The following is a 12,186-nucleotide window of genomic DNA, read 5'->3' as shown; positions in this document are numbered from 1 at the left end:
AATAGTATTAATTTTTTGCTTGTAAACTTATGTGAAACTGTTCGTATAATAACAAAAAATTGTTCTTCCCGAAAGAATTGATTTTCACTCAAGTTTCCATCTTTTTTTAAATAGAAAATTACAAAGTAAAAATAGTACTAAAAACTATTCATTTCTCGAATTCTAATATATAGCTAAATTGTACAAGAGAGAGAGAAAAATTTGTTATTCTCTTGAAACCTATAAAAATTCTTCACTAACTTCTATTTTCGAAAAAAATTGTGTATTAAAATATTCTAAATTCTTTTTCGAAATTTAAGGGAATCATTTGAAATTTTTTTCAAAATCTTTAAAAATCTACATTTTGTTTGAAATTTTCTAAACTTTTTCAAGATTTACATTTTTTTAAATCTTTTCAAAACTTTGTTGGTACCGGTAATTTTTTTTGTTATCGGTATCGACCATTTTTTTATCAGAACTATAATTTCATTTTTAAAGTGTGAAAAAGTTCACAAAGTATAGCCTGGTTACAAAACGTTAAGAACAGAACTATGTACCCGTATTAAAAAATAATTTACAAATAAACTCTTTTTTTATCAATAATCTTGAGAATCATTTAGAAAATTGATTTTATCATAAAATAAAACTACTTAGTTGGACATTTTTTTTGCAAAATTGATGGTGCAGAAAATTCGTAATTTTTTACAATAGATAAAAAACTGAAAACAGCCACTAAACTTGTAGAAAATTACAAGGGAATTCTATTAAAAGTATGTTACTGAGGTAATTCAGGGGGAAAAGTTCGTAAGGGTTATTGAACAATTCCAATAAAGAAAATAATTTAATGAATTGTAACATAATACCTAATCCTATTCAACTACCGAATTGTGGTATACCACGCTACGGAAGCGGAAGTCCGAAGTGGTCGTATACGGCGCGAAATGGTGCACCTGGATTCAGAAAAATAGACCCCAAACAGGATTATATATCCCGAAAGGGGTATTAGAAAAGACAATGAAGGAAGATTACCTCGAAACACAGCTTCCACTAAAACTGTGTTTATTATTTATGAAATTAGAAGTAATGATCTAATTCACTTAGGACACATTTTATTTATTTTTTAATTGATGTATATAATGAAACTATGATAATTATGCTACTATATAATAATGTATAGGTATATATGTATGATTTCATACATTTTAGTTAAACAAAAATATTATTTTTTATCTATTATCGATATTTGTCAATATTGCTAAAAAAGAGTACTTTATATAGGAAAACATTATCGAAATTATACCACGACATGCTTGTACAATTTTCTGGGACCCCCCCCCCCCCACATGACACTTCTCTGGATGCGCGCCTGAAGAAGCTTACTAAACATTTTGTTTGAAAGCTTAAAAATATACATTTTCTTGTAGAGATTTTTAAAATCTTTTAAGTTTGCAATTATTTTCGAATGTTCCGAAAAATTCTAATTATCTCCTAAACTTGCTGGAAGAATTTTCTAAAATGTTGTCATTTTGCATCATTGAAATCTTTACTTAAAAATCTTTTGTATTCTCTAGTTTCTACATATTTTGAAATAATTCCGTCGTCTTACCATTTTTTAAACCCTGCAAGATAAATAAATGTTTTAAAAGCCTTCCAGATACCAGTTGAAATTTTCCTTTCATAAGTAGAGCATACCGGGGGGGGGGGGGGGGGGGGGGGGGGGGGGGGGGACTGGAAAAAATCCCTCCGAGTTTGAGTCAAATTGGATAATCTTAAGCAGTGCCGAAAAATCCCGGAAATTCCACAAGATTATTTACCTGTAAGCTTATTATTAAGTAACTAAGCAATGCAGACATTATTCTTTCATTTTCTAAAACATTCTTATTTGAATAATTTATTGTTAAACAATATTGTTATGACAGATGTTTGAAGTTTATCTTTCTCTTTAATTAATGTGGTTATTTTTCATTCTGTAGTGCAAAGTTTTATCTTTAAACCATTATCGACAGGCCTAAACAATTTATTAAAGTATAATTGTATATTTTGATAGAAATGAGATAAAAAAATCTGATTTTTTCAATTTAGTTATTTTATATCATTTTTATAAAAATGAACAATGAAGATTGTCTATAATTTTTTTTTCTCGTCTCAATTGATAAAAAATATCACATTTTTTAAAACGTTAAATAGGATTCCCGGATCGAAATTGTATTCCCGGTTAATTTCCGGGTTTTCCCAATTTTATGTAAATCGCGGTTATTTCCCGGTTCTCACGGTTAGCAGACGCCCTTTTAAATGTAATTTATTGTGGAAATACATTTCCATCAGAATATGATTTTTAATTTTCCAGTAAATGAATTGGCAAACGTTGCAGAAAATAAAATATATTGCGTAATTTCTAAAATATTACAAGAGGAGAAAGGAAAACTGTCCCCTTTTGTTTCTTTTTTTTAAAGATGCTACATAGAGTGGAGCCAGAAATAAATATGGAGGTTTTCCATAATCCACATTTAACACACTTTTATCCAAATTTTAAACATCCTTAACTAAATAAATTGCTCTTTCAATTAAATGTAAAATTCATTAGAATTTTCTTTGTAAAACATAAATTTCAAACAAAAGGAAAATGAAACTGGTAGTTGAACTTTTTACATCTCTTTAAACAAAAGAGGCAGCAATTAGTGAGTCACGTTCATCGTACAATAGTACAATTCTTGTGCATATGCACATTGCACATGTATATAAAGGGTAGAAAAACAGACCGTAAAAGCAGAAAATAATTGAGGCGAGAGAAAGAATATTTTGAGGCATGCGAATTTTTCATTGCGATATACGGAAGAAGAGACAAGACGTCCAATAAAAAGGGGTTGCAGGGGTTAGTTTCTCTTTTCGGCGTCGCAGGGGTCCGAGCTGTTTGTTATCGATCCTTTTCAACGGCGGCATCGCGTCTCCTCGCGTTGAACGGCTTTTTCATTGCCATTAAACTCAAGTTCCGAGTCGGCAAAAGTATCCACAAATTTTCTTACAATCAATGTGACCTCCTTTGTGACAAACAAAATCAAGCACATATACGTTGCTTCTTTCTATCATATACCCTTTGGTGCACATGCACGCAGGAAAACATCAAAGTCGACCATTTCATTATTATTTTATGCCCTCATAAAAAATCGCTCGCAAACAACAATATGAGTTACTCTCGTAGTGCCCAATAAATTTCCTGTATCCCTTTGCAAAGTCCTGATTATATGGAAGGGTATATAGATATATACCTTGCATGCGTATTCCCATTTTATGTTTCAAGAAGTACAAATAAATTCTCGTATAATATTAAATATATTTGTTAAATTTTCGTTTATGAACTCATGTAATAAGATTATTATTTCTGGCTAGCGCATCTAACTGCGAAATACAAATTGCGTTTATTTATATTTATAATATTTTTATATTTATTCCTCTGGCACTTTAAAAAAAACACTCAAATATCCGCTTCAATTTGAAGGAATTAATTATTAAATTTCCCATTCTACTTTCTACTACTACCACTTCCATTTTTACGGGCCCAATGAAAATTTAATATTAGACTTATTTCATATTTTACAAACAAACAAAATATTTTGCACAATCTTTCGGTCATATTTTATCAGCCATGTTCTTTTAATTCTGACTAGATTCGTAATGAGCGACTTTGGAAACGATTATTTTCCACGTTTCAAATAGTTATATTTAGCATACTCGTCGACCATGTTAAATTCGCCTTTTTGTAACAAAATTATTTTACATTCATAATTAGAGAGCTCGAAAACCCCTATATGCCAAATTTCAGGTAAATAGAATAATTCGCAACCTTACTCTTCTATCATATCAGATTCGACACTTTGCTAACAAAAATTTAATTTATATTTACAATCAGCCACCATAAAACTCCCACAGGCTAAATTTCGAGCAAATTACATTATTCTTCTGCGTACTCGTTCACCCGAAGGGATTCACCGTTTTGTAAAAAAAAATAATTTCAGATTCGTATTCAGCGACCTTGAAAATCCCCATAAGCAAAATTTCAAGTCAATCCAAATCATTTTTAGCGTACTCGTCCACCCATATTTATTCCTTAAAAATCTTAATATGCCACGTTTCAAGAATATCTAGTAAATTTTTATCACACTCATCTGCCATATTGGATCCGCCATTTCGTTTTTTGAAATGTTGATTTCATATCCGTCATTTGTAATCTCAAAATCCCCATTTGTCCAATTGAAAGGAAATCCAAAAATTTATTAGCATTATTGTCCGCCATTGTGAATCCACTATTCTGTTTTTTGAAATTTTGACTTGAAATTCCTAATGAGCGACCTCAAAGACCCCCATCTGCCAAGTTTCAAGTAAATCCAATGATTTTTTAGCATACTCGTACGCCATATTGAATCCGACATTTTGTTTTTTGAAATTTTTACTACAGATTCGTAATCAGCGACCTCGAAAGCCTTAATATACCAAGTTTTTTTAAAATAAAAAAGCACCTCTACATGTTCGCTAGGTTTTTCCGATAAGTAAATCAACGTTTAAGTAGTAACTGCCGTCCGGTGGTGCCTCGGCCGCAAAGACTTTACGGTGCACGGACGCTACTAGTAGCGACGAGTAGATAAGGCAATGCTTGGTGGGCCAACGTCGGTTAAGAATTGTACCTTCTTTTTTGAAAAGCTGTAGTTTTTCCAAAAATTAAGATATTTAAGTTTTATTTTGTTATTCTGGTGAGGACGTTCACACTTTCGAAGTCTACTAAAAAATGTCAGGAACATAATTTTGTATTGATGCTGATGGTAAAAGAATTACAACTCCTCAGAAGGGATGATAGATTCCTTGAAATATAATAAATACTTATTTGAAAAAAAAACTAGATAATTAATTAATTTATTATATATTCCATAGTAAATTAAAATATAGGTAGGAGGAAATTAACGATCCAACAAACAATAATTTTCGAAAAATTTACAAAGATAAAGTATCTATTGTTTCTGTCATTGAAAAAGAGTAAAAAACAAAATATCAATAAGTGGTATGAAAACTTTATATACATTAATGGAAAAAATTAAAGGGTCAAACAAATTTTCCGAATTTTTAGTGATTTTTCAGAATGCTGTATCTCAGCAAATAGTGGTCGCACAGAAAATTTAAGGGCAGTTATGAAAACTGGAATAAAGTTCCTACAAGATTCTGCTACGATCATGGATAAAAAACTTTTGTTATTCATGAAATAAATTTGAAAAAAAACAGGAACAGATGGTAATTTAAGAGTTTTCAGAACATCAGCGGCTAAATTTCAAATCTTTATGAAATGACTGATGTTGAGCGTGCCTTTTACAGTTGAATAACCCCCAAAAACCCTGCGAAGTTACATTTCAATTTAACGAACCGTTCCTTGTTGCAAATGCTCAAATTTTTGAAGAAATTAAAGGGTCACGTTATTTATTATATTTCAAAGAAACTATCATCCCTTCTGAAAAGTTGTAATTCTTTTACTATCAATAGAAAAATGTTTCTACTACAATTTCGATAGGATTTTCCAAGCCCTTTGCATTAATCATAACTAATTCTTGAAAAAATTATTAATTTATTATTTAACATTTAAAAATGGAATTATATTCAAATATTTTATTTTGTTTTTCAGGGGGTTAGTCAATTTTTGCTTTCTTCTCTGTAAACATAAAACTTCACACGTATTTGCACAATTAAACATCGATCGTTGAAGCGGTTAGCGTTCATTTACATTGTCACTCAGCAACTTTTTTTGTATTTTTCAGGACGATACCCGGATTGTAAAAGCGGGCGATAAAAAGCGATGGATATATGATCCAAATAGTAAGTTGTCACTTATGAATAAAATATAAGATCGTTTTTTAAAAGCAGCATTGAAAAACGATCTCCATCGCCTTGAGTTTCAATTAAACAATATCCATAATAATTTTAAAATCAATCAAACCCCATTATTTAAATTTTGTTATATTCTGTCAATCAGGTGAACTTTGTCGACCACTGAACTGCAAAAAGAAGGAGATCTGCCTTTTAGCAGATTCATTCACAGCAGTATGTGTTTCCAAAAAGGAACTTCACAAATCAGGGTAAATTATTATTAAACTGAATATTGAAAATATCTACAAAATTTTATGATAAAAATTCTAATTTTAATTAAAACTTAATTTGATTGTTTCAGTGACATTGTGGTCCCAAAATCGCGCGCACTCCAAGAGCGAAGAATGCAAACAGAATCTGCAGACGACGCCGAAGATGATGACGCCTTTTTTGATTCTGAGGACGACGAAGAAGATCAGGATGAATCTAAGTAAGTGTAGTTTTATTTATATTTTAATTATATTGCTATTATTGAATCGGATACATACAAATTTTGTAACGTCATAAGTGAAGCAGTTTGTCAAAAAGGAGCATAAGCACTAAAATTTCGATTTCGAGAAAAATGAAAAACAGTGTATTCACATAAATTTCTATTAACGATAACGTAGATACTAAGCAATAAAACTACTAAACTCTTACATCCCCACATTTGAAATTCCCTGACCAATTTTTTATTTTCCTGAATGTTCTAAGCTTTCTTTAAAGTATAAAAACAAGTTTACACCTTAAGAGATCAATAATATTAGTCGAGATGTTAGTTAAAATTTTGTTTGATTCGAAATTTATTTCAACAAATTTTCGTGACGACAGTCGTACATAATTTTATAAGGGGTCATCCCCAAATTACATAAGACATACATCAATTATATGAATTTTCAACCAAATAGACGATCCAAAACTTTAATAATTGATATTTGTACGAAAAAATATTTAATTTCCATTAAAAAACAGTTGAATTAAACCAAATTATACGAATTCCTAACAAATTAGTTGAATCCTCAATCAAAGAAACTACTTTTCAACACAAAATATGAATTTTCTACCAAAATAATTGAGTTTTCAACCCCAAAAAGATGAGTTTGCAATTTCAGTTATAAAAATTAATTTATAATAAAATATGATAAATTTTGAACAAAAGAAATAGTTTTTAATTAAAATGATGAATCTTAAAAAAAATAAATGAAATGGTAAATTTTGTTAATCAACCAGATGAATTTTCAACCAAAAAGATTGAATTTCTATCAAGAAATATAATTTTTCGATAAGAATGGAATAGATAAATTGTCAGTTGAAATTAATGTTCAATAATAAAAAACTAACTTTCAACCAAAGAAATTAATTTTAATCTGTAAAAATAAATTTTCAACCGAGTATATTGATTCTCTATCAAAAAAGACGAATTTTTAACAGAATGCCGTAATTTTCAAGCAAATAGTTGATGTTTCAATCCAAAAGATGATTTTTATAACAAAATGTCTTTTTGGGTACAAAATTCATCTTTTGGGTTGGAAATTCAACTATTTGATTAAAAATGTATAATAAATCAATCAAAATTTTGTTGACTGTCAGGTTTTCCCGGACATTCCCTCACTTTCTCTGACCAATTTTGAATTTCCTGACGTTGCCTGACCATGCATAGCAACTCTGTATTTGCCTTTTCGAAAAATTAAAAAGAGCTTTCTGGTTATCCGCGTATCTTAATAATTTCTCTGTATATTCTTCTTACTTTAAATTATTCTTTCAAGAAATATTTAGAAAAATTAGAATAATACATATTCAGTTACCCTCAGTTTTATCAAATAAATTTATAACATTATTTTTCATCCTTGTGGTTCGATTTATTTTCATTATTCAGTTCCATTTACGAAGTAAACAATCAGGTCCCTTGTTGACAAACGGCTTCAATTTATGGAATTTAACCAAATAAATTTATAAAATCCAAAAATTTATACAATTCTTAGGTGTCAAGATTGCCCGGTTGTAAAACCTACGTTCATCTGCGGTAGCGACAATCGAACCTACAGCTCACTCTGTCGTATAGAATATCACAACTGTATACATCACACATATGTATACTTGGCGTGTAAAGGATTCTGTCCATGCAAAGGTACTCGTATATAAAACCTTCATTCATTTTTGTATTAATTTTCAGTGAAAAATATTGAATTTCGAAAATCTTTTTTTCTTAATTTTACAGAGACCGTCCGGCCGTTGCCCTCCCACATGAAGAAAATGCAGAAATTGCAACTGCAGAAACAATCTCTTCTGGGCAAGACGAATCGAGATCGTGACATCACACTGACGCCACGAGACTTCAACTATGACAATCATCATTATAAGTACCTCAAGTACACTAAACGTGCCAAGGTAACAATTAAAACTAATAATAGTTGCTTTAGTAAAGTCACTTACAAAATATTTAATTTGAAGGGAAAAAATTATGCTCATAATACAATGATCCAAACAATTCTATCTGAAGCTGTATTTGAAACTGTAGGTGGAGCAAAGTAATGTTGTGGAAAACAGACTTCGCAAACCGAACTGCTCTCAAAATAGAAGAAATAGGGCGATGTTTCACGAAAATAGATCAATGAATTCTTTGAAATCATAATTAATGTTTACGTGCCATATTGAATGCAATATGAAAAGCGAAAAATGTCAGGCCAAAGTATATGTTTTAAGATGCATCTTCAATCTGAAAGAATGATGTTTCTATACAAAAAGACGAATTTTCTATAAAGCCGTTGAAGTATCGAGTAGTTTAACTTTCAACCAAGAAAGTAAATTTTCTACTACAGACAACAACTAAGATAAATTTATAAACAAAAAAACAAATTTTAAACAAAATAGTTTCATTTTTACCCCCAAGAAATGAAATTTTAATGAATTAGTTCAACTTTCAACCAAGTAGTTGAATTTTAAACCAAACAGTTGGATTTTTAAATAAATAATGTAATAGATGCTATTTTAATAAAAAAATATTTTTATTTTCAATACAACAATTTTTATTCATTCAAAAAATACGAATTTTCAACAAAGCCGTTGAATTTTCAGCCTAAAAAGACGTTTTTTCAACCAAATAGGCAAATTTTCAATTAAAGAATAATTTTTTTAAAGTAGTTCAACTTTCAACCAAGCAGTGGAATTTTCTACTAAAAAATGCTATTTTTTAACAAAATAAATGAATTTTCAACCACATAGTTGAATTTTCGGCTAAAAACGATCAATTTCCTACCGAAAATGGAATTGTTGAATTTTCTACTAAAAGCGATCAATTTTCTACCAAAAATGGAATAGTTGAATTTTCGATTAAAACCAATCAATGTTTAGCCAAAAATGGAATAGTTCAATTTTCAGTACAAAAATTAATTTTTAACAAAAAACGAACTTTCAACAAGATTGGTTAACTTTTTGAATAAATAGATGAATTATTAACTAAGCTGATGAATATTCAACAAAGAAAATGAATTTTTAATAAAGGAGTTTAACTTTCAACCGAACAATTGAATTAAAAAAAGATGCCCGCTGGGCGGGTATATCCTCGTTGCGCGCTGAGCGCAAAAGTATTGTCCGCGCTCTCGCGCTCGGTTTCGTACGCATAATGCGTACACTTTAACTACATTTTTTCAAATATCATAAATACTATAAATTAAATCAAAAACTGTGATTTAAACTTCTGAGGAATTACAGTCTTAGTTGTAACTGATTTTTTCTCGATTTGTTTTTAAAGAATGTTCTTAAAGGTCCTACGGCTTTGACGATTACATCCTCATTACGAAACACGCGCTTCACGCTCGATAACTTGTGTCCAATTGACGAACTTCATCAAGATAATTTGTCAATCTTGTTAAAATCTATTAAAAACAACGCTTTAAAGTTGCAAAATTGCATGTTTTGAAAATGATCCAACTTTTGAAACTTTAGTCTAATTAAAAAATTTTATGATAATAGTTTTGAAAAACATATGTTTTCTATCTAGCAGAAATTTTGATTGATATTTCTTGAAATATTAAAAAATTTTTTTTCCTTTTTTCTTTAAAATTTTCGAAATGTTGAAAAGCATATAACTTTTTGAAGTTTTATCAAATTAAAAAATGTCATTATGATAATTTGACATAGTTTCAAAATATATTTGATATCTTGTGATAAATTTAAATGAAATTTCCTAATCTTTTAGAAAAACATTTTTTTCTATTTTTCTGAAAATTTTCGAAATTTTCAAAAGTATATAACTTTTCTAATTTTTATCGAAATTGAACATTTTATGGAGGCAATTTGCAATTATTCTACCCATATATAAAAAACTTTAACAAACAAATTTTATTTTTAAAAAAAAATTTTTTGTCAAATTTTGAAAATGCTCTAAATTTTTTAATTTTGGTTGGAAATATCTGTTTAACGAATTTAACCTTCATTTTGGGAACCTTCAGAAGTGTATCAAAAGCTGACTTGATTGGACAAATCCTTGAAAAGTTAGCGTGGCTACAACATTCAGGTAACCATACATATAGACATACAGACAGACAGACATACAGACAGACAGATAGACACCGTTACATTTTTATGATTTTCGGATTCTGTAAGTGCCGAAACGTAATGATCCGCTAAAAAACCAGAGATCGAAAATCTAGACGATTACATTAAACTTTCATGAATTAGAATGTAAAAATGAATTCTCAGCGAAAAATGTAATAGTTGACCAAAACAAACTAATGCTTAAACAAAAAGAAATGAATTTTTAACCCAAAAAGATTTTTCAATCAGTAAAGAAAAAAATGTTGAATATAAGAATCAACCAAAAAATTTGAATCATACAATTTTAGGCAATTTTTAGATATAAACATTAATTTATACATCAAAATTTGTTCTGAAATCTTTTCAAATATTCTTTTTAAAAATTTTTCTTTTTTTTCATTTCTAAAAAAATTTTTCAGGAATCTAATGCAAATTTTGTTATTATCTTAGACTAGAACTCATGTTGAAAATTCCTTAATTTTAAATATTTTTCTTCAAATTCACGTCTTTGGTTAAAAATTCATCTTTTTGGGTAGAAGTATAATATTTTCGGTTGAAAATTCAACTTTTGTGATCAAATGTAATTTCGTTGTTTTTAAAAATACATTTTTGTGGTACATGACTTTTCATTTTAGTAAATAATTCATTTATTTGGTTCAAAATTGTATTAATCTGTTCAAAATTCATTTTTATTTAGTCAAAAATAAATTTTCGTAATCCTAATTTAACTATTTCATTTCTACTGGATCATTTATATCTTTTAGTTGAAAAATCATTCATTTTGGTAGAAAATTCGTATATTTTTGTTCAAAATTAAACTTTCTTGTTAATAATTCATACCTTCGGGTTAAAAAATAAACTGTTTTGTTGGAATTTCGTCTTTTTGAATTGAAAATTTAACATTTTGGCGGAGATTTTTTTCTTCAAAAACTGAAAAATCTTTCTCGGCTAAAAATTCAACTCTTTTGTTGAAAAAACTTATTTAGTCTAAAAGTGTGTCAGTTTTGGGTTAAAAAAAGAAAAAAGAAGTACCAGTAGTAAAGCGCCAGGAGCCTTAATATTCTTAATTAACTTTGATTAAAAAATTGCTTAAGCAATAAAGAAATTTAGGGTTTTTTTATTGAATAGCCAAATTAAGCTAGGGAGTGCAAAATTATTTAAGGATCATTTTAAGAAATGCAATTGTTTCAGAAATAAACCAAATTTGTGATGTTACTTAATAAGTTTTCGAATCTGGTAAATTTCATCTTCCGGAATTTCCCAAGCTATGTAAAATATTGCACCAATACATTGAAGCTAATACAGTGGATTTTAGTAAAACATACTGAACAATTTTCTATAAAATTTCACATAAACTTAAACATTAATTCTTCAATTTTCAACTTTTTAAGTCCAATAAAATATCTTTGGAATCGCTATAATATCAAGATTCCGAATATGATATTTATAAGTTAACAACAGTTAACTTTAAAAAATATATTTGCCAATTTAATCCTGACTAGGTGCAAAGGACTCTCCTATGTAACTGGGGGGCGGAAATGAGATCTGCCCGTATACTATACTAAAGAGGGATAGAGTAGAAAAGAAAGGGAAAGGAGTGAAAGGAATTCTTTACAAGGAGGAAAAGAAGGAAATAGTGAAAGAGTGTGCAGTCTGAAAAAGCAATTTGAAGATTTGTCACCAATTTCGACGATAAATTATTTTACCCAAATTGTAAGAAAATCAGTTACCATCTTCTATATGAAATTCCATAAAAAGTTAGGCCCCTATTTTTGTACTAACTCAAAT

The 12,186-nt window shown here is 29.0% G+C and overlaps 1 protein-coding gene across 2 annotated transcripts in view; it reads left to right on the top strand.

The window, feature by feature from the left end:
• The window catches only part of LOC117178946 (proteoglycan Cow), a 36,660-nt gene that overhangs the window by 9,633 nt on the left and 14,841 nt on the right, over nt 1-12,186 (top strand). For both annotated transcript variants that reach the window (XM_033370525.1, XM_033370524.1), the window contains exons 2-6: nt 5,775-5,832; nt 5,990-6,092; nt 6,185-6,313; nt 7,845-7,990; nt 8,081-8,250. In XM_033370525.1, coding sequence (XP_033226416.1) covers nt 5,775-5,832; nt 5,990-6,092; nt 6,185-6,313; nt 7,845-7,990; nt 8,081-8,250 — 606 coding nt within the window. The remainder of the gene's footprint in view (nt 1-5,774; nt 5,833-5,989; nt 6,093-6,184; nt 6,314-7,844; nt 7,991-8,080; nt 8,251-12,186) is intronic.

This window comes from Belonocnema kinseyi, chromosome 8, assembly GCF_010883055.1.
Source record: "Belonocnema kinseyi isolate 2016_QV_RU_SX_M_011 chromosome 8, B_treatae_v1, whole genome shotgun sequence".
Lineage (NCBI taxonomy): Eukaryota > Metazoa > Arthropoda > Insecta > Hymenoptera > Cynipidae > Belonocnema > Belonocnema kinseyi.
This window is presented reverse-complemented; position numbering and strand designations above follow the sequence as displayed.